Genomic DNA, 26865 nt, shown 5'->3' with positions numbered 1-26865 from the left:
GAAGCTTTGTGAACTAGTGATGGAACTATTGAAGAAAGCTGAATGGCTGGGTTCAAGTAACTAGCCCGTTATATAAAGAAACTAAAATAACAGTTCTTTTAAGCTTAAAAGCGTGATCCTATTATGCCTGCTACTCAGTTGTGAATATTTGTAGGTGTTTTTTGTATTTGGGATGGATTTTTCTAGTGAAAAGTAAACCCGGTTGACGAAAAATGTCAGCTCATCCTGGTTTTGGGTCCCCGCATCCAAAAATCTGTACTTCTCCCCCCCTCAACTCTATGATTAGAAATGAGAATGTGTGCGTTGGTCGTTTTGTTAGGGAGAGAGAGAGTGCGAATGCTTCCCATGCATATTCTATCCTTTGCAACCATGCAACGCTAAACTATCCCCAATATGCTTACTGCAGTAAGCATGTGTCGTTATTAGCGTATACGCACGTACTTACGTACGAAACCTATTTGAGATATGTGAGTGTGTTCCTTGTTGGAGCAACTACAGCATCATGTATTTGCGCAGTCTGGTCATAGCAATCTCAGAGTGCAGGCGCAAGTGCATTGAGCAGCAAGTGTTATGATTGTGCCATTAAAACTGTTGAGGTAAGTAAAAACTAATAAACTTATGAAAATGATGGAAATCTTGGTAATTTAAATCAGTAACATTCTAACTTTTTTTACTTTTAGGAATGAAAAGCAAAGCTAAAGAATGCGTCGAATGATGCATGAGGTGGATCGCATATTCTAATAAGAATTTGATCTTTCTGAGACGGCAAGTCCACTGCAGAGGCTGGATCTCTACACTGGTAAGTCAGAAAACAGCATGATCGCAAATATCCGAATAATAAAATTCCGATGACTTAATTCTCAAAAAGCAAATGTTTTGATTTCACCGCAGCATTCTGCGGGTAGAAGAAAATATCACATTCATAGAATATGCCATACACACACACCTACACGCGAGCTAGCCTCACGCACACCACCAAGCAAACCAATGCAAATGTGTGCGGCAATACATGGGCGATCCGTCAAATTTTGACTTGCTGGGAGGTTGCTGGGACTCTTGCTGGAAGTACATGACAGCAGCAGAAAATTTGAATTTCCGTCAACCGGGAAAGGATTTCTCTGCAAAGAGAACTGGATCCGACATCATAACAAGGAACGGACTAACTGGGTGCGTGTTTTTTTTTCTACTCTAGTTGGCAACATCAATCAATGATCAAAACAAAACAAATAACTTCAACAGAGTGTGGTTTAGTGATTATAAATTTCTTGCTGTCTCCATAAAATTTTACATGAATTAAAGCAATCAGCATCATCTTTAGTTGTTCATCAGCATGGCGAACGATCGTGAGATTTTGCGAGAAATTTGGGAGGGAAAAATACCCGTACATTTTAAGTTATCAGCAGACGAAACCGATGTGGAACCGGAAGAGTTTTTTCTGCTTATTCCCCGACTGAGCTATTTTCCCCTCGTCACCGATAAAGTAAGTGAACGGAAAGGTTGTTTATGTTGATAACATACCGAACTTTCGCTATTTATTATCTTCGCTAGGTGAGGAAGCATTTTCTTCGATTCGTATCGAACGAACTGCAAGATGGTGAAATGTGGATGGACAGCAATGGCACTCCCCTAAAATGGCATTATCCCATAGGTGGGTGTAAACATTTTACGTCAATAGATGATAAAGATTGTCAAATAAGTCGATTTCATTACAGGTGTTTTGTATGATTTACTCGTTGGCACCGACGGATCGCTGCCATGGGACGTTACGGTGCACTTTTCCAAATTTCCTGAAGATATTCTTATTCCATGTCTCAGCAGAGAAGTTGTCGAAGCTCACTTCATGTCTAGTCTTAAGGAAGCCGACGTTCTCAAACACCGTGGTCAAGTGGTTTCCGCAATGCAAAAGAAAGATCACAATCAGTTGTGGCTAGGATTAGTTAATGGTAGGAAAATAACCTTATCGACATTATATTGTTGAGTGCTCTTTCTAACTGTACAATATATGTTTTAGATAAGTTTGACCAGTTCTGGGCAGTGAACAGGCGATTAATGGAACCCATTCCAGACCAGGATGGATTCAAACACATTCCAGTACGATGTTATGCCGAGGTAAGCATTTCGCTTATATAAGTAAGATTACGTTTACTTTCAAATGATAATCCTAAATTATGTTTGTGGAACGCTTAACGCACAAACTATATTTTCATTTGCAATTGTTTGGGGAATTCATTAAGCAACTAACTATTACTTCAGTGGAACTAAAAACATAAAACCGGACTTTAAAAAATGTTTTGTTTTTCAACCCTTCCAATTTCGAATTCAGATGTAGCGAAATAATCTCAAAACCATTCCTCCTTGGCGACAACAATTCATCGTTTATATATTTATCGTAATTGATGTAGAAAACGTACAATTCAAACAAAATCACAAACAGACGACTTTTGTTCAAAGCTAATACACAACCTCAAACTTCCTCTCAAATGGTGGGACGAATACTAGTGGCGAGTGTTATCATAATTCAATAGAAAACAACTACACGCCTAGAATGAAAAGAATGTTTGAGCTTTAAGTGAGCTCAGCACAAACTGCCGGCAAACTTGCTAGTTATAGTTTTTAGTTTTTATAGTAGGTTTTTACTTTCCTTACATAAAGGTGGGTGATTTCCAATGTGGACGGTTTTATATTTTTTAAATGTGTCAAATTTAAAAAAAAATCCCTTTTCCTATGTCAGTCATTTTTATCTGTAATATCTTCGATTCTAATTTTCATTGGTTTTTTTTTATTAAACTTCAAGTGCGTGACAAATTTATAAGTAACTTTGAACAAATAATAAAACATAATTTTTGCGATTTTGCGTATTTAAATAAATTTTACAGCTCTAGAAGGTTCTTATGCTATCTACAAAAAAAAAGGTTTTAGCAAGTGTGAAACATGTTATTCAATCCGTAAATGTGTCGAAACGATCAGTTTTGTTTGGGTTTGGTTTTGTATAAATATTAATCATGTTGAATGTACCTTTAAGCTTTGAAAACAAATTGTCAAACCTGATTAGCGCACAGGAAAACCCTTAGGCATCGTTAGTTAATTTTTGAACTTCTTTAGCGAATTGTTAGTTTTTACACCGGTTTATTTCGATTTTTATATAAGCAGATTATGCATGAAAAACTAAAACCTTCAGTCCGACAAATTTCTAATGATGTTTAAAGATACACTTGATATAATGATATGATATGATGTACACAGCTGCACAAATTATCGATTCGGTACCGAAGTTTAACGATGCTGTGCGGGGTGTACTGTACCACTAATAAGTTTTAGCGATATTTTTTCGAAGATAAAGGGTGACTAAATGATGTTAGACATGCTACAAACAAACTGTTCATTCCTATATCCTTCAGGTTTCAAAACCCGGGCGCAACATACAATGACGGTGGCCAACCGATTGCTCTCTCATCGTTGCATTTCATACTTATTAGTTTTTATCTGATACTTATCACAATAAGTCATAACAAGTAAAAGCAATAGAATGTATGAAAATTTTTGGATGTTTTGTGAGTTGTATGGAACTATGCCTATACTACTGCCTATACTCGCATATGAGTGCCATTTCATCATATTGAGAAAATTGATGATAATTTCATCATATTGAGAATCATATTTCAAAAATCATCATATTGAGAAAATAGCGATTGACATTTTTTACATAAGATTACGTTTTGCTGTTATTAGTGATACAAAATCTATGATTTGTTAATCACATCTTTTGTATTGTAACATACACATTTCGGTGAGAACGGCATTTCATGTTAAATAAATGTTTTTAATTCTAAAATGGTGAAAATAAACCATATGGGAAAGTACTCGCATATCAGTCCCATCCTAAAGCACACTTTGTTTACCTTGCACGTCATCGATGTTCGGGTTTTCATTTCATACGGATATTTGCACTTTAACGGTGTCTAATTCGTTAAAAACATTCGAATTACAACCATTTGTTGATTATTTAAAATACTTTACATTACAAAATTGTTCAAGTTTCAATAACTATGACTTTTCTTTAATTTCTCAAAAGAAATCATATATGGGACTGTTATGTGGGTACTTTTAATGTGGGATGCAGTCAATTTGGTATTTTTTCACATTTGCATCCACTAAATGGCAACTTTGAGATATTTTTTTGAAAATATATAATGAAAATAAACATTAGTCATGGGGCTAACTCAAAAGTGATGAAAAGTCAAATGGGACTGGTATGCGAGTATGGGCAGTATACATGAATCAAATTATAATACAATCAGAAAAGAAACCCGTTAAAGTTAATTGCCAATAAAATATTGAAGATAAGCTACTAGCTTTATTCGTTATTTATACATAAAACTACTAAATAAAAAAAATGAACGCTTCACCACTACCCAAACTTCCCATTGATAAATTGTATGTCTTATATAGATTGTTATCAAAGAACAGTTCACGTGCAAAGTAACAACGATTTTAGATATTTTGAAATTATTCATACCGTTAGTAACACTGCTTAAAAAATAAGTATTCGTAGAACAATTTTATTGCAAGCACTTTATGTTCTATAATGCCACTTATTTCCTCTCGCCGGTAGGATGGAACATACCAGCAAAAACTAGTCGCACCTAGCACAACGAACGGCCAAAAGCGTACGTTACAGGATTTATTGGACGATTTTTCAACACCTGTTAAGAAAGCAGGTAGGTCTTGTTCGCTTTCGTTACCTTTTTCCTTCTCAGACATCGCTTTTCTCTTGTATCTGCTCCTGCGTGATTGCATGCTTTATGCATCCAACCATGAAATGCGCACTAACAATGCGCTTTACATTATCCTTCCTTTCTTCATCATTGTGACTCGATGTCCTTATTCAACCGGGCATCAAATACAGTGGCCCCTAGTGTCGAAGGGATCGTGAAGCTGGCGATCTTTCCGCATTTCCATAGCCTGAGGATTGTACCAAGGGTGCTATTGTGCTTGCACCGTACAAGTCTGTCTGCCTTCAGTCCAGATCGCAACACATTGTAGAGGCAATAAAAAAGGCAAAATTACCGCCAACCAGCAGCTAACGATCGAGAGCAACTTACGTAGCATTCAGATACGATTGTCCTTGTGCCCAGGGCTACCCAAACATCAGTAACAGGTAGAGGATCCGGTTCATTGCTAATTTGTTTGAAAGCATGTCACAAGCTTCGTACGAGGGTCAAACAAATTCTGTCTAGCGCTGCTTATGCATCTCCGACTGGGACCTTTTGCTTGGACCCTGGAGGGAACACATATCCCAGAGACAGTTAGGAGACGCAAAATTTAGCGCATCCTTCATCGAACTTTGTACGCATCTGTTCCCGGGAAGTGCGAAGCGGAATGCAAACGAGTGGGATATTTTCTCACACTTGTCACATGGTGTCACTTCGTGACCGAAGCATCCGCTACTCATTTGTCCGAAAAAAGCGATCCTTGGTTACTGAATTTGATAGTTTATTTACGAATTTCAATCACTCCCGGCCGGAAAGCTAAATGATGTTCAATTTTTCACCCTCGGTCCATATCGAGGACCGGGGCGGAACACGATTGCCCGGGGCCGAGCTGGGGCTTTGACTCGCCACTCATTAATATTACTAACGAGCGCCGATTATATCTCCACTGTGTAAGTTATGTTTTTCTTTTTTAATTTCAATATTTTGATTTCGGTCCACCTCTTCGCTTCGTTTGAGCTCAATGTAGCAGATCGGCGACACATACGATTAGCAACCAATCTGTCTGTTGTTTCGTGGCAAGTTGCAGGAAATCAGACATCGAGTGGAGGATTTCGTAGACGAATGCGCGATCGCGAAATCGCACCAACCAACGCGGACGAATCAAAGCGATCCGATTTGTTGGGTTACGGCGTCTGTGGTGTATGCAAATTATTTGGCGATCACCGAAATTTCGCGATTGGTTCACAAGCCGATTGCTTAACTACACGCTCGGCGTTCGCAAAACATAGAGCTTCCTTTTCTGCCTCATTGCAGTCCTGCTGTAGTGTCGTAGTGCCCGTCGCATGTCCAAGCAATAGATATACGAATGTTTATAGCCAATTAGGTCGATTCCAATGCATCTGCTTAGGTGAAAAGTTCACGCTTGAAGAACGTTTGTGACATGTGATCGTGTGACATCTCACAAAACTACCATTCGTGTCCTAATATCAATACCTGTAAATATTATATAGTGGCGGATTTACATTCTTCGGGGTCCTAAGCGGTAAAATGAACAGGCCCCCTACGCAATACCTTAAAATATTATCAACTTTTGTCTTGTTTATATGCTTTTCAACAAAATCTATGCTAGCTATTACAGTATATATAATCCTACAATCATTAAGTTTTCTGGCGGAATCCTCAAAGTTTGATTTTATCAATTTTTTCTAACAATGCTTATTCAATTAAGAGAGTAGAAAAATTATATACCCGGTTGACAAAAATTTAAATTTTTTACAGCTGTCATGTAGTTAAAGCAAGTTTTTCCATGGCATATTGCTGGAACTCTTGCTGTAGCTAGATGATAGCAGCAAAAAATTAAATTTCTGTCAACCGGGTAATTTTACTTCCCCCATTAAGACCCGCATAAAGTATTCGTTTAAACACCTCGTTAGTGAAGGAATAACGATTTTTATGTAGAATGGTAGCTGAATGTAGCTTTTTCCAATGTATGGCAACATGTAACAGGGTATGTGAAAAATGCATTGCTGAATATCTGATAGATGAAACTGTTTCAGTTTTTCTATGCATTATTTTAGTCTTATGCTTGATATGTGCCAAAATCTTGTAGTTTTGAAGCAAATACATATTTGTTTCCAATTGATTAGACATTTTCCATCTGTTGTTCTTCAACTCTGATTATATAGCGGACCATCCTTTTATTATTTCGTGATGCTTTGTAACAATTCATTTTATCGGATACAGTAAAATATCCTACAATTGTAAGAGTGACGCCGTTCCAATTTATTACCTTTCGATTATTAAAGAAGATTGATTCATTCTATAGTATATTTGTTTAAGTTTAAATCTTACCAACTTTACCTTGCAGATAACAAGCCCTTTGCATGCTCGGGGCCCCCGCAGCCGGTCAATCCGCGCACTGATTCGCCACTGATCTAATAGATCTAATCTTTCACTAAAGCTACTCAAATGAGCGTACTAACCTTTAATGTTACTTTAAACTCAAAATATTTGAAGTTAGTTTTGGTTTCTACTTAATGCCTAGAGTAGATCCAGTGATTTGCATACAATGATGAAACATGAAAAACAAAATTAGATGGAAGTTTTGTTGGTAACCAAAATTTAACGAAAGATTTATGATCTACACAAATCATTGGCATTACCGCTCACCTGTTCGTTAATTTGTTTGCATTAGTTTCTGCACGCTAAAAGATGTCTTAGCTACATTTTTTAGCTTAAATTGTAAGCCATTTCAGTTCAGCCAAAGCAGTTCTGTCTGCAACATTTGCTAGATGATTTCGATGCAGTATTTTGTACAACTAGGCATTTTGAATGGACTTTAACATAAATTCGTTAACTTTTAAGATGGGTTCTATCTGTGTCACCGTCTACTGAGATCTCCCATATTCGCATCCAATATTTTTATATAATCCGTTCCATTTAGAAATATGAAATACTACTAGTTAGTTTTTGTGGAACACATACATTTGTTGATAAAACATTGTTGCTCTTTCTAATTTTTTGTACCATTTTAGCACAATTGCACTCTAAGGTATACCATTCTTCTTAGTGTAGTATCATTCTAGGAAAAGAGCTGTGTCTTTTGAATATGTGGTACCTAGTGAAGTATATTATCAGTGTCTCTTTATAACCTACACCGAATGCATATCCAATGATTAAATGTGCCTCAAGTGTACCACGGGAGTGGCCACTCTAATGTATATTGGTTATTTGGACATTTCAAATTATTATTAATTAATGAGTCTAGCTGATATACCCCCCACTATGAGCAGTGGATTTTTCATGGTTAAATATGTAATGGACATGAATGCAGGTGGAGCAATAAATTTCCCAACCGCTTTGTTTGCATACCGGCTAATGTATCGCCCTGTCAAGAGTGTGGGTAAACAGGTGGAAAAGGCGTACCGCTTCCTGATGATTTCCCCCAAAAACCCGGGTCCAAATGGCTGGAGATTCGTCAGCCTGTCAACCTACGGCTGCCATCACTCAAACACCCCGATCGATTTTGCCATTTTTCCGCTGATCGAATCACATGATTCAACTGTTTCCGATCTTGTGTAAACAGTGGAAATCGATAAGCAATCAAAGCAAACGAAATAATTGATCGCGGAATCGTTCAATCAAAACAACTTCATTACCATTCCGTGGGACCCACCGCGTTCGGCAAGAAACGAGCAGGCAAGCGGCTCTGCTTGGATCGCCATTCCGTGGGCCACCGGTTTTTGGAAGCTTCGGTTCGGTTCGTTTGTTCGGTGGTATATGGATATGTGCCCTCCTCTTTCACGGTTAACCTTTCTTTTCTCTGCTCCCTGCCGTAGGTTTTACTGCCAACCAATCGCAAATGATACACCTTGAGGGTCCACCGCCAGAAGGAATATAATTTCGTTACCAGTACGCTCACGTACGATCAATTAGCGAAAAATTTGTCCACGGATATCCCCCATCCATCTCCCTCCTGCCAGCCCGCACCAAGGAGTACGATGTGTGACATTTCAGGTCCACGGGACTATCATCGGTCGTCACCTGTCACAAGTGTCAGGTGTGCCGCACCCTCCCGGCCCCTAACCTAGCTCCCCCAAACCCCGATAAAACGGCCAGGTCGCGTGCTTCGCCGTTTCGTCCCGCATCCCTAGCTCGGATCGGATGCACGAATGGCGGGCGGGTGTTTGGTTGGTTCATCGTGGTCCGTCGCGATCGTGGCTTTGTTTACTCTTCGGGTCGATTGCACAAACGAGATGGCATCAATTCCGCACTACGCCAGCGAATTTCGGTTGTTTTTTCTACGATTTTTACTTCGAATTCGAGAAGGGGAAGCGCTTAGGGGTGGTGCAAAAACAAACCCAACCCAATCGGCAGTAAGCCACTGCCCTCCGAAATCGAGCGGCCCCCCATCGTCTGGGGTGGGGACGGTTTCTTTTCTTCTTTGGCTCGCGGGGTGGGAGATTGTTTGTTTGTTTATTAATTTGCTCCTGCGCTGCTGTCGGACCGAGCAGCGATCCATTTGAGACACCCTGTGCGCAGCCGGACCGATAAGATACGGCGCGTACCGATCGTCCGGCCGGTTCGGTAGTTGGTGCAATACACCGCGCAACAAGGGTGACTCGAAAGCGTCATCTATCAATTAGCCGGTCGCCGGTCGGATGGCACATGCATTCGGTCCGTATGTACGTACATTTGTCGATGGATAGATGACGTGAGCTACCGTTCATACCGGGGCTGATTTATGCGAGCAAACAACGCAATATGCTGCAACTGCTACCGATACATTCCGGTGTGGTGCTCTGGGACGCGATTCCTTCCACCGCCGATGGGCGAATTGAGTCCCCTGTCCCAGCCATCCCTAGCTCGCACGGCGGAAGACATTCCGACCGTTGACAGTCGACCAACGAAGAATGAAGATGGATGAAGCACAATAGGTTTCCGTTCGAGCGCTGTGTGAATTCAATTAATACACATTTTTCGGTGGCAGGCATTCTTCGATAGGCAAACAAACGCATAAATTTCGTAGTGCGCACGTTTGCCAAACACCACGAATCGTCCGGTTTGTGGGCTGCATTCCCCGGATGCCAAGTGTGCCGGTTACGTGCGGTGCTCGGTATTCCACGCCAGCTCGCGAAAATAGCCAATGTCGCCAACCGTCCACTTCCTAGCGAATAGTTGCGCGAATCGCCACACATCACCTCAGTTATTAACGGCCAATGTTCGTTTGTGCAAAACATTTCCACTCCCGGCACAGCAGTTGGTAATTAATGAACCTTCGGCCGGAAAGGGGAGGAAAGATCATGCAAACGAAGAATGTTTCCGTTCAGCTGTATTCGTCGCATTTTTACCAGCTCGTTGTGGTGTCGGCTATGGGACAAAATTATGACAACGTAAGTTCGTCATTCGTCACATACGAAAAAAATATATCCACTGTGGTAATCGAATGAAAAAAGCCTTTAATTAAACCCCTCGTCGTTCTTGAGTTTCAGATTGTTTCTTTCCTAGCCAAACAATAATTTTCTTATCGCTTTCCATATTGTTTAGCGTGACAAAGTTATTCGTTGTTATCTAAAGGGATTTATCGATTCAAATAGTCTTATATCACGCTAGGTGTGCTTTACTGATCTTGCAAACATTCCACCCAAGTGTTTGAAGTGTTCAATCATCTGATTCGAAACACTGTAACAAGACCTTCAGCATCTATTTTTGCTTAACCGCGAGCCATAAATCATGATAGAAGAAAATCGAGCATTCCGACACATTTGTATCGTTCATTTTTAAAAAATCTTCATCCCCAAACGAAAGAGTTGTATTTTTAACGGTCTGTAAATCTAATTTGCGTAGATTGAGACTGAGTTTTGCTGGTATAACCGCAAAGAAACTCAGTCAACTGCATTGCCATTGAAATCGGTGGTGCAATGCTGCGGGAATTAGCATTTTCCATATTTATTTGTATTTGTACGTAAAATAAATAATGTAATCCACCTATGCTGTTCGCTAGAAATACATGGCACGCATAAACGGTAGCGAAGTGGTTTACTTTAACCTAGCTTATATCGCAGGTGTTAGTCTCGGTCACGTAATACGATGCTAAAAACACAAAAAAAATAGAAAAAATAATATATCTTACAGACATTTTGTTGGTAATGTGGAAAGGTTAATTGCAAACATACAGTATATATAATTTATCGATTCAGTTGGCATTAATTGAATTTAAGACATACAAGTTAGTTTAGACAAATTATTTTATATGAGATGAACATATTTTCTATAACACATGAAAGTCAATGGTTTTTCAACCCAAATTTGATTATTCGTTTTCTACGTGTCTGTTCTCATGTTGATAAAAGAATAATGAAACACTATAAATATAACATTCTTACAATAATAACATAACCTATTCCTTTGATTTAACTCGCAACCTTTTTCTTAAATTTTATTCTGTGCTCAAAATCTTATACTACATTACACAATATGTGGTTAATCATTGGGACAATACATTGATATCCAGAAAAAAACAGATTAAATAATAAGTGTCACAGGCATAGTAATTGTTTTCTGTACATACATTTTAATGCTAAGGTATCTACCGAAGCTCATGATCGCAATTCTTGCCAGTACTTCATGGAAGTGGGTACAATAAATCAATTTTCCCATGACGAAAAGTGCAGCTGTTGAACATTTACAGCCCTCTCCCAGGCCCGGCTCTCCTCGGTCACCATCTGGAGGTGCGGGCTGGCACTTGTTTGGCGTTGACACCTTGACGATTGTTGTGTTTCTGCATTTAATCATCGAACCTGCCGCTATGTGCCGGTGTATGCAAACCAGGCAACCTTCGCCTCCCAACGGGTCCGATCGAGGTGTTAGAGGTTAAATATTTTCTTAGCCGTGCACTGTTTTCTTAGGAGCAGGTACCGCCGGACGGGAGAACCATTTTAGCAAACAGAGGCCCGATCGGATCCTTTTTCTTGGACCAGGGGTAAAACAAAAGAGCCCGCAGATCCTGCTCTTTCGGAGAAGCTGGTGCGTCTCCAGAGGATCTCCAGATGGGTGCTTTGGTTGGATGTGCCTTTCGTGTGGCATGGTCTTGGATTTTATTTCGTGTCTTCGGCTTTTCGTCCTTCGAACAGTTAGAGTGGAGTCGGCAGAAAGCTAAATCTCTTTTGCCTGTCCGACATCTACCCGGAGATACCCGTGCGCCCCGCAGATGCTGGCCTGGTTGTTTATTCAGAGAGGTGTGAATATTTTATTACCGTCGTAAATGAATAAATAACGCCAAAGCGGAACGGTGCACCAAGCTGGAATGGGGGAAAAAAGGAACACCGGCGCATCCTACGGGAGGTATTCTTCATCTTTCGAAAGATCTGTATGTATGCTGTACGCTGCAAGGATGTAGTCGGTGCATTTCTTTGGTCCTTACGGAGTTCGTTCGACAGAGTTTCATCTTCCGACTAACAGAAAAAAAGGGCCGAAAAATGGTCAAACATTAGTTGGGCGGCTGGTGGTTTTTATTACCCTGCAATTTAAGCTGTGCAGCACTGCGTAGTGCTGTAGGTGTTTGGCGCATCTCGTCCCGGCATGGCATACCGTTGGGTTTTAGGGCGAAACGGAACCTTAGCTCGCCCTCTCGTATAGCAATCTTTTTTTTCCAACCTGCCCACACGTTGCGAGCCTATAAGACGTCTTTCATAAATGAGATGAACCTGCGTGGAAGGATAAGACACATAAAAAATGCAAATCGCCTCGCAGGCCGTCCCGGTCCGACTTCTCACCCAATCCGAAGAAGTCCACGGCGCTGCAAGGTGTGTATGTGCAGGTTTCCTACCTGCCATTCATGAGCTTGCTTCACTCTCACGGTCAGGCTCGGCCTGGCAGCCCCGGAATGCCGGTGCACACGGTGCCGGTAGGTGCTTAGGAGAATCTTTCACGAGCAGAAAAATTTGCATAAATTATTGTTATTGCCAACAATGCACAAATCGGTATGCACATGTGCATTGTAGCTTTTTCACCGAGCCGAAGATTTCTTTTGTCGAAAATCGGGCGAACGGTTTCAAGGAGTGCCCGAAGAAGCGTCTTGAGAAAACGCCGTGTGGGGGGCAAGAATTTTTCTGTTGTGTATAAGAAATTAATGCCATTTGAAAGAAAAGGATTGGCTCTAAGCGTTGCCTGTAATTATACGGTGCTTGGGAAAAGGTACCGTTCTGGTCGCATTCTAGGCAGGCATTCATTTTTCAAACCTAAACCCGAGACTTTGAAACGTTCTGCATATCTCTTTTATACGTAGTATCATGGTAACATAACCAAGTGTTTATCGCAACCGTTAATATTTCGAATTGGCATTCATTTATCGGTCGTTACCTTGTACTATGATTATTAAGATATTTTCCTTGTAAATAATTCGTAGTCAATTTAACACTTGGTTGTTTACTAGCGAGTAATCAAAACTTTATTATCTACTTCAAATATTGGATCGAGTTATCTGGATTGAGTCTGGATGGATCAGTATAAAAATTTTGTTTGGGATTTGGCAAAGCCCACACAACACAAGGTCGTAAAAAGTTATATGAATTTAATCTCAAATTAGTATATTTCGAATTGTTATGCATAAAGGATGTCCCCGAAAGTATAAGCACGATTTCTAAATTACGTTTCTGGAAAACGGATGACGCCAAACAGTTCATTCTTCGGGTGTTTGATTGTTCACATTCAAACCTACTAGATAGTGCATCGAAATTATTTTTTTCAACCGTTTCTGTTAAAATGCGTGGCATTTCCATCAAAAAGCGAAAAAGCGTTATGCACAAATGGTGTTTGACTCCTAACATTTCGCTAAGGCAATTAGCGAAATCGCTAGGTGTGAGTATCGGAGCCGTACGAACCGCCATCCAAAAGTTTCGGGAGGAGTCCAGCTTCGAGGATACGACGAAAAGTGATCAAAAATCTGGTCCTATCGACCAACAGTTGAACCGGGAAAGAGCAAAAGCATTCAAGCAAAAATAGGAAAGTTCCATTCGCGATGTGGCTCAACAAATGGGTACGTCAAAAAGTAACGTCCAATGAGACAAGGCAAGATTGAATTTAAAATCGTACAAAATCCAAAAGAAATCGTAACGGAGTGCAAATTAGGCTGCATGCATTAAACATCGGGCCCGGAAGCTGTACGACAAGCTGCTGTGCCGCCAATCATCATTCATCAGCTCGACGATGAGTCGACCAAGACCAGACCAATTGAGATATTTTGGGCGCTAACGAAGGCACACTTGAGAAAACATGTTAAAGCTGCGGCAAACATCGAAAGTTTTCAAAAAACCTGTAAAACCGTTCAAAAGTGTCGAAAACCGTTTACGACAAGTCTGTGCTGAGTCAAATCGGAGATGACAGATCAAAAGTGCGGTCATTAGCATACGATTAAATTTTTAAAATTTTTATTTTTCGCAAATAGTCCAGAACAGAACCCAAACACAATTTATGAAACAAAAATTCAGGCCTTATTTTACGTTTCCAAAATGAGGAATAGATTTGAAAAAGCGAAGTAGATGTTAAAAATAATGTCACTATTTAAATTCTAACATAATCATGATACATTTTTATCATAACCACGAGTTCAAGTTCTGTGCCAATGATTTGAAGCAAACAGGGCAAAATACAAAGTTATTTCAATTTGTGTCCGAGGAACGAATATTCCTACAATAATTAAGGCTCTGCAGGAATTATTTGTTTGCACGTAAGCACTCGATCGCATTACACATGTTTTTTTGCGGTTCGTCCGAGATTCACCAAGAGATACTTTCCGTGACAATAACCGTGAAACGCCGTAAATAATTCGTTTTACTGCCCCATTTCGTGCACGCTGTACAAAGATCAAAGCAAATTTTCGCGATTCTGTGAGAATAATTTAGAGGCGGTAAAATACTGCAGCTCTTTCGGCTGGTGTTAACAAAACGGCAACAGTTGTGCACTACAAGCCTTACATAAGCGTCACCGGGCAAGTGTTTGGTCGTCGCTGCTCGCGCACTTGCTAAACATTATCACGTGATTCAGCGGGGGTAATCTAGTAACGATTCCTTTTATCATCGAACCGAAACCGCCGCTCGGCCGCAAGCCTGCCCGCCTCACGATAACGTCATCTTCCTCCCGGGGCCTTATCAATCATTGCGCACGGTAGATTATCTCATGTGCTTTAATTGAAACCACCTTAGCGCTGATAACCAGCCTCACGTCAGTGAAGGAGCTCTAGTGTGTGTGTGTGTGTTTTTCCGTGCCGGCAAAGTGTTGTGATGATCTCAAGTATCATCCACGTTGCTACTTTTTACTTTCCGTTCTTATCGATCGACGCACACTTTTCTTGTTTCAAAACGAAGCGGCCACATCAAATGCGTTACAAACAAGAAACAACCGTACGTAGCAACATATGATCACATCAACGGTTAAAAATAACCTCCGTTTTTATTGTATGTTTCAGTAACAGAAGACAACATTGATAAACACCATCTGACTCAGTAGCAGTGAAAGGAGGAAGCAATACGTTGTTTAAGTATTTGAACCCTACACAAGATTTTAAGCAAGCAACCTTTTTGTAATATTTTCTTCTAATGCTTATTTTTGATTTGGAATTATTTACAGTGTCACCATTTTTTTTTGTGGGTTGCTTCGTGTTTTGAATTGTAATTGGAAATTAGTTCGGGCTTGATCGATCGATCAATTACATCATTAGCATGACGTAAATGCTCAGCGCGTACCGTTCCACCACGAGATTGCAATCTCGTTTCTCGAAATCGCTTACACGAGTGGATCCCAGACACGTTAAAACATGTGAGCACCTTCAACCAACAAGTGATAAGCAATAGATTCCGCGTAACGCTGTCCGGTAGTTGCAGCATTGTTTTGCTCAGCAACTCTGGAGAGGACCGGAACGACCTGCCGGCGGACGTGGAGGGGGACGTTATCATATACCCGCTGCACTTTGGAGCGCGCTTTGTCGGTTCCGACTTTATGGCCAACCACGACCCACCAGCCCTTATCAGAAAAGCCATTGGCGCCATTAGGGTGGGGTGAGGCCGGGATGCGTCTTATCGCCGACAGTGTCGAACAATTCCGGTATCGTGCGCTAAAGGTCGCCGGTTGCAGGACGCTGGTTATAAGATGGTTGGTTGGGTTGTTTTGTACGTTTGCCCGGTAATCAGTGTCGTCAGCGCCACCAACCTGAACCTCCCCCCTCTCACCGTGGGCCACAGCGCAGCATTTCGATGGTCTGACATCATGCGTACGAAATAAAACAATGACCTAATCGGCCCAAGCTCGAAGCCGACCGCACCGAGGTTTTGCGAACTAGGAAGAGATTAGCCATCGTGTCGCCTAGGAGAAGCCAGAACGTCGTACGGCGTGAAACAAAAACAAGGAAAAAAAAACGCAAACCTAACGCCGCACCAACGGTCGGTCGGTTTCGTCTTTGGCGGCCGAAGAAAGCGCCTCCGCGCGGATTGCGTGCCGTTGAACACGTCGGCCCTCGTTTAGGTGGTGGAAGCTGAAAACAAGGAAACGGGTAGGGCAGAGCCGGCATGGAGACGGGCGGTGTACGCGTGGCATCGGGTGCAGCGACGGCCGATGGCGCAATTTGGCGCAAATTGTGAAAATAAACGAAACACCGGCGCTCGATCGTCAATCATCACCGGGCACTTAGCGGTTCGCGAATGCAAGCGGATCGATTGGAAGTGGATCTACACTCTGCGACACTTTTTACCTTCTTTTTGCTTTGCATACCTTTGATGGTAAGCTTTGGCACCATTCGGAACCCACCGCAACAACAAAGAAGGAGAAGAAACAACGGGAGGAAGAAAGGCCTTTTCTCTGACAATCCCCATCGCAGGGTGATCTTACTTTGTTCTTTGCCGCTTTGACGTACACCAAAACGTCAACGAAAGTTGAGAAAACAAAAAAAAACCCAACACTGAAGAAAACATTCGAGCAGGCAAAGTCAGGTCAAAAACGCCCTACAATGCAATGCATACCACTACGACGTTTTTACGTGAAAGGAAGACTACTTTTTAATTATGTCGATGATTTTGACATCAAAGTTTCGTTGATCAGTGTTTATTGGAAAATTGAAATTGAATATTAGCAATTGCTACAGACATCACCCGTTGCTCTTCATATATTTTTCTTGGTGTAACGCATAAACAATTTCCGATTGTTCATCACTGTACTGGCGGCTCGTTCGCATCGGCTGTGGTTACGATGGGTTTTTATTTTATTTGATTTTGTTTTACCCTCGAGAGGGTGTGGAAGAAAAGGCGTTCAACAATCTTCTTGGCAACCGATAATGCTTTTCGCGGAGGTAAAAAATAGCTGTCAGAGTGGGGAAGGTAGGGAGGGCGCTAAATAGGCCACTAAGTGCAAATCCGGTCGATCGTCGGACGGTTGTTTCGTTTTCAACCACATGCCGGCAGCCCAAGAGCGAGAGACATCCTTGCAAGGATCGATGTGCGCTATGCGCAGGCGCCTTGGGAGATGCTTACCTCTTGGTTGATAGTTTGCTAGAACATGCAACATGTGAGGCACAGCCAAACATTTCCACATGGGCCGCAAACAATTATGACGTTTTGGGTCGGCAACCATAGAGTTTTGATTCATTCGGTTTGCACTCGAATTTTCTTATTAAAAATAAGGATGTAATTATACGATCTTATTTTATCCAATTTACTTTGACCCATGTTTGTTTCCTTTTTTTGGTTGGTGTTTTAAATCTTCTTCTTCTTGGCGTAACGACCTCTTGGTCATGCCTGCCCGTTAAGGGCTTACGAGACTTGTTTCCCTGTTGTACGTGGATAGTCAATCCTCTCGTACAGGGGAGGGTCCGGTCTCGGTTGGGATTCGAACCCACGCCGTCGAGGTGGTGAGCCTCGGCGCTCATGGGCCGATTTTAAACTACCGCTCGGCTGTCGCGGTGTTTTAAATAGAGTTGTTAAATTTGGTCACAAAAATGAAGTCAAACATCACTGTCAAAAAATGTGAAATAATATTTTCTTAAAAAAGGATGGTTTGTACACACTATCACATTATTTTGTTAATATTTAAGATAATTATAATGAATATTTCAGCGATTCTAGTTCGAATACCTGCAACGAAGCTACGTTTTCACGTGACAACTAAATCCTGTAACTAATAACAGAAAATGATGTTGTTTTCGGTTTTGAGGATCAAAACATGTGCAATTCTATTAATTATCCTCTTCCTGTGCATGACAAGTACGTAAATCCGCTGAACCGATCTTTCAAGTTGCGAACAAATCAAAATAAATCAATCAATCTATCAATGTTCACATTTTAAAGGACACATTTTCAAAGTGACCAACATTGTGGCAAAAACTAGCAACAAAAAGCAACACACTGTTTCAATTAAAAATGTTTGTTGGCAATGGAAATGTTTAGGTTGAGGTAGTTTTTCTGCATTGTCATACCATTTTCCCCCTTTGCTTTGTGATAATCATGTAAAATAATTCTTCCATTGATTTTTGTGAGAATCCTGCACTAACGTGATCATTTACTTTATAATTTAATCATTTCTTTACATTTTGAAGTTGTTACTGACAAAATATGGTTCAATAAATGGTAACTACGTCCGATTAAAAAGAAATGTATCAATTGCAATTTTATTTGAATGAGGAAAACGTGTTAATGTCGTGTCGAACAATAAGCGTCTATATTTTAGATTTACCTGTTCAAAACTCACTTCTCCCAACCACACTATTCCTAAGACTTTTCAAATTGCCTATCAACAAGGGCCGAACTATGGGTTTTCTGCTTGTATTTTTTCGTCAGATGACATGTTGCAGTGCGCTTGCATCATGCAACTTCTGTTAGGGTAACCGATACGATTGAAATACCGTGAGAAAAGCCGACATAAGCAGATGGGTGGGGGGGATGGGAGGAAGTGAGTGGATAGAGAAAAAATACAAGCGGAAAATCTTAGTAGTGAAAACTTAGCTGTACCAGTTGTAAGCGGGAAACATTGAGAACGTTCACTTTATTTTGGCAACTGTTATTGCAATCGGAAAGGAATTCGTTTGCGCACCAGCGGCAGCGTGTGACATCTTGATGTGCGCTGATGTGCTTGTGTCGCTGAAATTCCTTTTCGCCTCACGCCGTCTTCTCTCCTCTCCAAGCCCCCCGACGGTGTGCCAGTGAAACGGTGACTCAATCTCGGCACCAAAAATATCCTTTAGGGTTTTGTTTTTTTTTTCGTTGCTACTTTTGTCGAGCATGTGCAATGGCTAACGAAGGAAGGGAGTGGTGACGGGCACGGACGAGAAGACACACCCACCCACCCAACCGAAGCCCAAGGGTTTGCAAAAAGATAAGAAAAGAAAACACAAAAACTATGAAAAGGACAACGAAGCCGAGGGAGCCAAACTTTTGCGACAGGTTCGGGATGGCACATTGCAGACAAATTGAGGCCTGTAGTGAATTCCACCACCCTGTGGGGGGGAGATGAAGAAAGTGAGATAAGAGGTGGGGATGAAAGAAGACGCCGCGTTTTTTGAAAATAGATCATCTCCCGCGCGACAAACATCTATCGCCACCGTCTTTCGACAAAACCGGTCAACGATTTGACGTACGTCAAGTGGCAGAAGTGTGTGTACACTGCAGCGGTCGGTTACTCCGGCCGGCTCGTCGCATCTCGCCACATTCTCGTTCGGAAGCCAAGGCAGCAGTCACGAGAATGGATCGATCATGAGCTCCACCGCTTTCGATGCAACGATTTCCTCAGGCTCATCGACTTTGCGGATGGGTGGACGAGCCTCCTTGTCCTGTTGGGACACGACGAAACTATCATCACGGCCTAGGCCAACAGGAAGCCGACCTACGATTGTCCTTGTATCCGGTTGGTGTTGTTTTTGTATCCCTTTGGAACGCATTGGCTACAACGCGTTGGAGACGTTCCATCCGTCCGACCGATGGGACGTGCCATCTGTCACGATGGCTGGCAAAACGGTTCTACCGGTCGACTACTCCCAGGTCGCGGTAGACAATGTGGCTTCAGGTGACCACCGGCGTTACACTGGGTTCGGGTGTTGACGATATTTCTTCCACCTTCGCGGGGCGACCGAGAAGAGCGATGTTATTTTTATTTTTAAACGCCCTCAGTGACCACGGGTCATTACCACCCTGGGTGGGAAAAGAGTAACGAGGGTGGGGGGACTGGTGAAACGCCCCGGGGTATTGTGGTTTTCCCAGAAAACTGTGCTACTCGAGTGGTCATTGGTCTCGGAATGACGTACTTTGGCGGGAAAGATAATTTAAGGAGGAAAACAATTATCTTCGACACACATCCCAGCACACACCCACCCCCGGAAGCGTCGGAGTCTCCTCCTGCGTTGGCTCCGGACTGACTGCTTCAGCTGTGAATGGTTTCGTTTTGTTTCCTCTTTTTAACTTGAACGTGAACGATATCTTTTTGTAGAAATTTCCATCACATTCTGTGACAGTCGAAGAGATGAATGGTGAATTCCTTAAGTTATTTTCAGGGTTTTGTTCAACGCACAACTGAGAGGTTTTCCGTGAATGGTTTGATTTTTAATAGTTGAAAACAAATTATAGAGGACAGAGACGCTTGGTGGTGTGCAAAGTTTCGAATTCTTTGATTGGAATTTGTTTTTTTCCAATCCCTTATCATAACGTTCTGCATATCTTTGTTGAACTATACCAACATTATTATTGCATAAATTACCAAATACCTTAGTCTGTCATTTTAAAGCAAAATCGTCGAAAGACAGGGCAACAAACTGTTCAATAGACGTATCGTAATCGAGCTTAATTCTTTATTCTGACTCTTCCATATCTGACGCAGTATATCCAACAGCGTATTTTACAACTTTGTTGGATTAAAACTCTGCTTGACGTTTGTAGTTTGGTATCCTTGAAAAGCAATAATTTTTCGGGCAAACCAAACTCAACCAAATTTATGGATCAATTACGATTACTCAATTCGCACTGTAATGGCGTCAGCACATTAGCACCCGAACGATAAAGGCATTCTGGGCTCAAACGTTGGTGATGATAAAAGCAGATGGTGGTGTCTCGGCTGGTCTTGGCTTTAGAAAGCATTGAGTTAAGGTACTAAATCCTTGCTCAACATCTCAGATAGCGTTGGTTTAATCGAAACGCTTATGTTATTCCTGCAGCGGCGTTCACGTAGTGTCCTATTTTTCAAACCTCAAATTAGAAGTAGAAAATAGCAGAACGGCTGGATCAATTCTATCATGTCCATAGTATTTCGTCTGCCACAAAACAGAATTGTTCTTCCATTCAAACGCAAACTGTCACAAGCAGGCAGTATTCTGCACGCAGGACCTGTTTTGCTGCTTTCAACACCTATTCAACTTATTTAACTTCAACTATTTAACAATTCTTCAACTGTAAATTGCAATATTATAACCAAATTCATAAACCTCATCAAGCATTGAATTTTAAAATTCCCTCTGCTCTAAATTATCCGTTTTTATTAAATTACTTTTTCCTCACTCTTTGCTTACCTTATCCGTCGGATGGTTGTGTAGGTTCTTGGCTGTGATAAACCAAAAACAACCCGAACCGAAGGATCAAACTGATCCAGTTCGGAATTGTCGGCGGCACCGAATTCCTCTTCGCGAACGTTCCGACAAAAAACGGCAACCCGAAGGCTGGAAATTCCATCGGTGAATGGAATTTTTCAATTTCTGCTCCACCGAAAAAAAAGGGCAGCACCCGCTGCTACAGCCGGCCCTGGCAAAGGAGAGCCTTGAAAAACTTCTAACGAATTAAAAAATAATAATAGAAATAACTCAGAAGTTGCCTTGCGAAGGGAATGGGGCATATGAAGAAGAGTAAAAAGCATCGGTTCCGAAGAAGAAAACAGAGATGCGAAAAGAAAAAAATGGATGAGGTGAGGAAATTAAAGTAAACCAGCGTGGTAAAAGACGACTATGCTGATGATGATGATGATGATGATGATGATGAGAAGCTAAAAATAATATGCGCCACTTTGCAACTGTAGATGGACCGAAGGAAGGAGTGGAACAAACAAGAATGCCCCAAAACGCCGCCCCGACTGGCAGGATCGCTGGCAACGGGATTCGGCGGTTTTGAGAATGAGCCACAGAAACGTCACAGCCAAAAAAAAAAAAAAGGGGCCACAAGGAGTGAAGCGATGTACGCGATGATGCAAAAGGCGTGTGGGGAACGATCGAGCATCGAGATGAGATGGAAATGTCAGATTATTTTGAATGATTCTCATTGTCCGTCGAAGGCGGTTGGGTGGAGAATAAAGATCCATCAAAGAAAAACGTAGGCACAAGAACGAACCGTGCCTCTATTCTTGCTCTGGTTTGGAGGATGCAGCTGAACACGCCTAAACTTGAGCCGAGAGTTGTGGCAAGGCTTCGAGCACAGGATTAGACGCGTAATTAACAAGTTCTGGGGATACGCTGGAAGCAAACGGATGGGCTTGAGTTTGGCACTAGCATCGAGTCAACCGTCGTATGCGTTCGATCACAGAAGAACTGTAGAAAAAAAAGGTCCGCAGTAGGCAACACCGGCTCCTCGACGTCTCCATGTACGTCGTATCTCTTTTCTATCTTTTTGAAGGTCTCTCGCTTTCTTCGCTTCTTGCCCCAATAGCTTGGCGCACTGCGTTTGCTTGTGGTAAAATCACATTCAAACCATCTTTTCACCTAAGAGACCCTCGTTTCCTGACTCACCCTATGGGAGGGAGGCTCGATCGTCGTTTCGATTGTATTTTTTTTTACTGAATTCCTAATCCCTCTCGATGTAGTTTTTTTCTCGATAGTCTCGATCCTCAGATAGAACTAGAATTGGAGACCGGTTTGGTGTCCCTCATTCACACCCGGCGTCACATACTCAGAATTTCTCAAACTCTTGACAAACATCAAACCACGGAGGATGACTTTTCTTGAACCGTTTATGTCCAGCAGAAGAAGAAGAAGAAGCGAGATGCTGGCGTTCCAAGGCTTCGTCGATGGTAAAAAGAGAATGTAAATAGTGTACGAGAGAGCGACGCATGGAGCCTGTTAGTTCTAGCCTCTTCCAGGGTTTTACCACGTAACGCCACATAAAGGCGAAGAGAGGAGAAAAAAAACAACCCCGGAATGTTTCAAAATCCAATTTCAAAAGGCACCAAAGCAAAACCCGCCGACCGGAGACTGAGGGGCGACAGAAAGTGCGTATCCCCTCCGGGGGCTCCCTGGTCGGCAAGGAGATGCCCATACCCGGGCCGAGAACTATTTAATAAACCAAATAACTAATTAAGAACTTCTCGGAACCCATCTTGGGGTTGTTTGGCTCCGGTTTGACTTCAAGATGCGCCCAAGATGGGCCCGAGATGGCGTATTTCTTCCGAAACCATAATCTTTATCGTAACGCTGGGTGGTGTTGATGGTTGATGGCGATTATCGTTAAGACGAGGGACGGAATAATGGAACAAAGGGCACCCAGGACTCTTGCCGATGCCGTTGTACTGCTTTCGTTCAAGAGGAGGTTTGGATTTTCTTTCTTTCGAAGTAATTCTTTGATTATCGCAAGGATAAACATATTTGAATCTTGTTTCAGCCTGCATTTAAACAGTTTTGTCGGTTTGATTTTTGTGTTTTCACCAAATTACTAAACTTGTTGATCATATCATATTTGATAGCCAGCTTTCATGAGTTATACAATGTTGTTACGACAAAAACAAATAAAAAATTAAATATAAATCCTGTAGTAATAACAAACATTACTCCCTTGATACGGTCGATTTAATAAATTTTCTAAACAAATTTTATCAACAATTATTGTACTTCGAAAAGGTACTGAAAATAGATTGGTACTGAAGGTGCCTGGAAGGATGCCTATCGTACCATTTACTCTCTCTTTATTTACTTCTTAACAAAGAAGGATCAGAAGTATGTTATATTTATATTTATTTCTTTTTGCTCATGTTCGAAGTATATATTATTAAAACTTGAATGTGACTAACATGATATTGACACATGCAGTTTCTGTTCCTGTTTTCTCTATTCAACATTCTGTTCTCAAGCTTCTGCTATACAATCAATATTCTTTTATTCTTAGATGAATCCATTTCCAACATCTCATGGTTTCCATCAAAGATGAGTGTATCCATCCAACTGTTGTCTTCTTTTTATAGACCGGCAATGGTGTCAAAACAAATGATAAATGTGATCGTATTTCATTTTTTTATTATTTTGTTACTTCAATTTTAATTATTTCATCTTATTGATTTAGAATCGTTGTTAACAATTTTCAAAAATTATTTCTTTTATTCATCGTTTTTTTTCGGTATTACAGTATTCAATACGGTATCCAAAGGGGTTCGATCCCCAATAACAAAACCCAAGATGGTATTGGTATCGTTAAATAATTATCTCAAACCGACCGCGGATCGCTTATATAACTCAGGCAAATTGAACCAAAATATTAATCTTCACTTGATGAGAGACATTGTAAACAAACCAAAACTGCTTGATTTTTCTGCGGTTGATAACGATTATGAGCAACTTCGTGAACATGGGACGCTCTCAAGAAGAGCGTGAGCTGTTGCTTTTTATTTTTTTTTCTTTTTGGTCCCAGAAAGGAATGCTTGTAGCGACCGTTGGTATCCGGCACAGGGTCGAAAACATGTTTACCCATCCAGGAGGAATGGAAAAATTTTCCACAGTACATTGTCTTAAACCGGTTATGGCTCCATATTCGGATCATATTTTGATCGTTTGATTTTAGTTTTTATGTGTTTTTCTGTACCCTTTTTTCCGCTCCACTTCCATTCCGGGCACAATGTTCCTAAGAGTCGTTCCATCGTCTCCATCGAGATCCTAATTGGAAGAGATAGCGTTCTGTCGAGAAGGAAATGATAAAGGGGATGTGAGGCGGAGGCTCTTGTGGGGATGATGTTTTGCCTTATTTGATGTTATAGATAGAAGAAAAAAAAACTGACATTCATTCTGTCTTCGTCTCTTTCTTTTCTTCCTCGTTCCTATCTGCAGTAGAAGCACGGACCCATGGCGTCACCGTTCCCGAAACGACTCCACTCCAGTGGCTCTCGGAGCACCTCAGCTATCCGGACAATTTCCTGCATCTCTGTCTGGCCTACACCACGGCCTAGGGCTTGGGCGCGAGGTCAAGTCAAGCCAAGCAAGATCACCATCACCATCGTTCTTTCCCATCTCATGCCATCCCCTCGGGTCCCCCCTCATCTGTCATTCACTCTCTCTCTCTCTCTCTCTCTCTCTCTCTCTCGCTCTGTACTCCATCGTGCCCTCGATCGACTCGCGAAATGAACCACGATCGTCCGGCTGAGTCGATCGACGATCGCGTACAGCACACACGGTTCATTTGGACGCATTGGCGTCATATTCATTCCCACGCGCGCCGTTCACGGATGCTGCGAGCGTACCCAAAGTCGACCGCAGACACGGTGGAACCGACCAGCCTATCCAAACTCGACGCTCTGGCCAGCCTAAATGAGCTCTATCATCTCGCAGCGCCACCGCGGGGTACGTCGTTCCTTCCCGGTGACAAACACGAGAAGAGAAGAAGAAACACCACGTACATACAGACACACCACACCGATGATGAACCGGGCACGATGGGGACAGATAAGGCTTGCAGCAAAAGGAGCGGTCCCCCTTTTCTCATTCCCTCGCCCTTTCTCGCGTCCATGCCGCATGATTCATGGTCGTGAATGCTCGCCGTTGCCTCCGTTGCCGCCGCCGCCGCCGCCACCGCCTGCTTTGCTTGCTTGACATTTATGTCTAATTATACGATTATCGTTTCTCTTCTTCGCGCCATAACTCTGTTCATCCAGCGACACGGGCAAGTGAAGCACCATTAATGTTGTCATAATAAAAAAAACAAAGGTACAATATGTGCGTACGTGGCTAGTTACCTTTACTTTATTCGGATGCGTTTTTACTCCCGCCATCATCGGTTAACCCAAACACTGCATGCAGCTTCGTGGGCCAACTTCAAACCGAAATTGACCGTCCACTGGCGGTGGTCTGAACTCCCGACCGAATTATGCAAAGGAAGTGCCGCAATAAACATTTCTTGTAAATAGCGCACACATGCGCGAGAATGAGTGGATTAAATGTGCAAGAAAAAAAGCTCAAAGTCAAACAACTCCCGAATGGAGACCACCCGGGGAGGCCACTGATGAGCAGTTTGCCGGAATGTTTTGCAAGTTGGTGAGAATTTTAGCAGCTTCCGAACTTCTTGGCTTGGGGCACACGCTTCGAAAGTTTATCGAGTTGAAATATACTTCCCAAGTGTTGATGACCCTTATTCAAATAGAAAAAAAAAAAACAATTCTGGCCAGTCATTTTATATTAATTATTTTTTACTTGTGACGTTTTCTAGTCAACGAGCTATTTTCAATTCCAACATGTAATATTAATGCTTTCGAATATTATTTGAATACTCTCTGTTTTTGGTTGGATTATTTTTTTAACCTTAACACTAAGACCTTAAATAACTAATTAATTTTATGAACTAGACATTATAAATGGGTTTTATTTCATTGTTCAGCGCCGTCCTTCAGTAGAGTTACCTTGTGACAAAGCAGAACAGATTTAAATTGTTGGCTTCAATGTGAGTCTAGTTGGTTGTAAAATATTTTTTTGAAATAAAATGCCAGAAAATGTTTGGCCATCGATTTTTTTAATGCAACAGTTGGTTAAAGATTTACTTAAATGGTTTATTTGTTTTTGACAAAAGGAAGACACAAGATCAAAATTGTTAACAAAAGTTCAATGGTTTTCTGAATCTCCTAGTGAAAAAAGGGTTCAAATAACAACTCTCATAATTCGAAGGAACGCTTCTCTATCATTTATAGTAAAATAAGTTCGTTTTAACATGAAACCAAGCTGATAAAACATGTTCGTAAATAAATCGTGTTCAAAGAACAGTATTTCATACAGCTAATTTAGTAATTGACCAATACTAATCGGGTAATCTTATCGTTTTTTTACTCAAGCACGATTAAAAAATAATAGAATAAAATTCCGCATCGAAAAATCCCACTTAGTACTATGCATTAATTGAAGTTTGCTCTTGTTTAACATTGTAAACATTATGCTCATGTTCGGTGGCAAGCTATTTCT

At 41.5% G+C, this 26865-nt stretch overlaps 1 protein-coding gene across 1 annotated transcript; it reads left to right on the top strand.

The window, feature by feature from the left end:
• Positions 1-1250: 1250 nt before the first annotated feature.
• Positions 1251-24985, top strand: LOC131289832 (autophagy protein 5). Its single transcript, XM_058319166.1, has 6 exons — positions 1251-1480; positions 1549-1648; positions 1713-1943; positions 2012-2109; positions 4613-4718; positions 24751-24985. The coding sequence occupies exons 1-6, from the start codon at positions 1331-1333 to the stop codon at positions 24867-24869; spliced, it is 804 nt and encodes a 267-aa protein (XP_058175149.1). The 5' UTR covers positions 1251-1330; the 3' UTR covers positions 24870-24985.
• Positions 24986-26865: the final 1880 nt, after the last annotated feature.

Source organism: Anopheles ziemanni, chromosome 3, assembly GCF_943734765.1.
Source record: "Anopheles ziemanni chromosome 3, idAnoZiCoDA_A2_x.2, whole genome shotgun sequence".
Classification (NCBI taxonomy): Eukaryota; Metazoa; Arthropoda; class Insecta; order Diptera; family Culicidae; genus Anopheles; species Anopheles ziemanni.
This window is presented reverse-complemented; position numbering and strand designations above follow the sequence as displayed.

Excerpts from the sequence above, each read along its gene's own strand:
- LOC131289832 (XM_058319166.1), top strand. The coding sequence starts at position 1,331 with ATGGCGAACGATCGTGAGATTTTGCGAGAAATTTGGGAGGGAAAAATA. Across the intron at positions 1,649-1,712 it reads AAAATGGCATTATCCCATAG|GTGTTTTGTATGATTTACTC; the intron begins GTGGGTGTAAAC and ends ATTTCATTACAG. Across the intron at positions 2,110-4,612 it reads CAGTACGATGTTATGCCGAG|GATGGAACATACCAGCAAAA; the intron begins GTAAGCATTTCG and ends TCTCGCCGGTAG.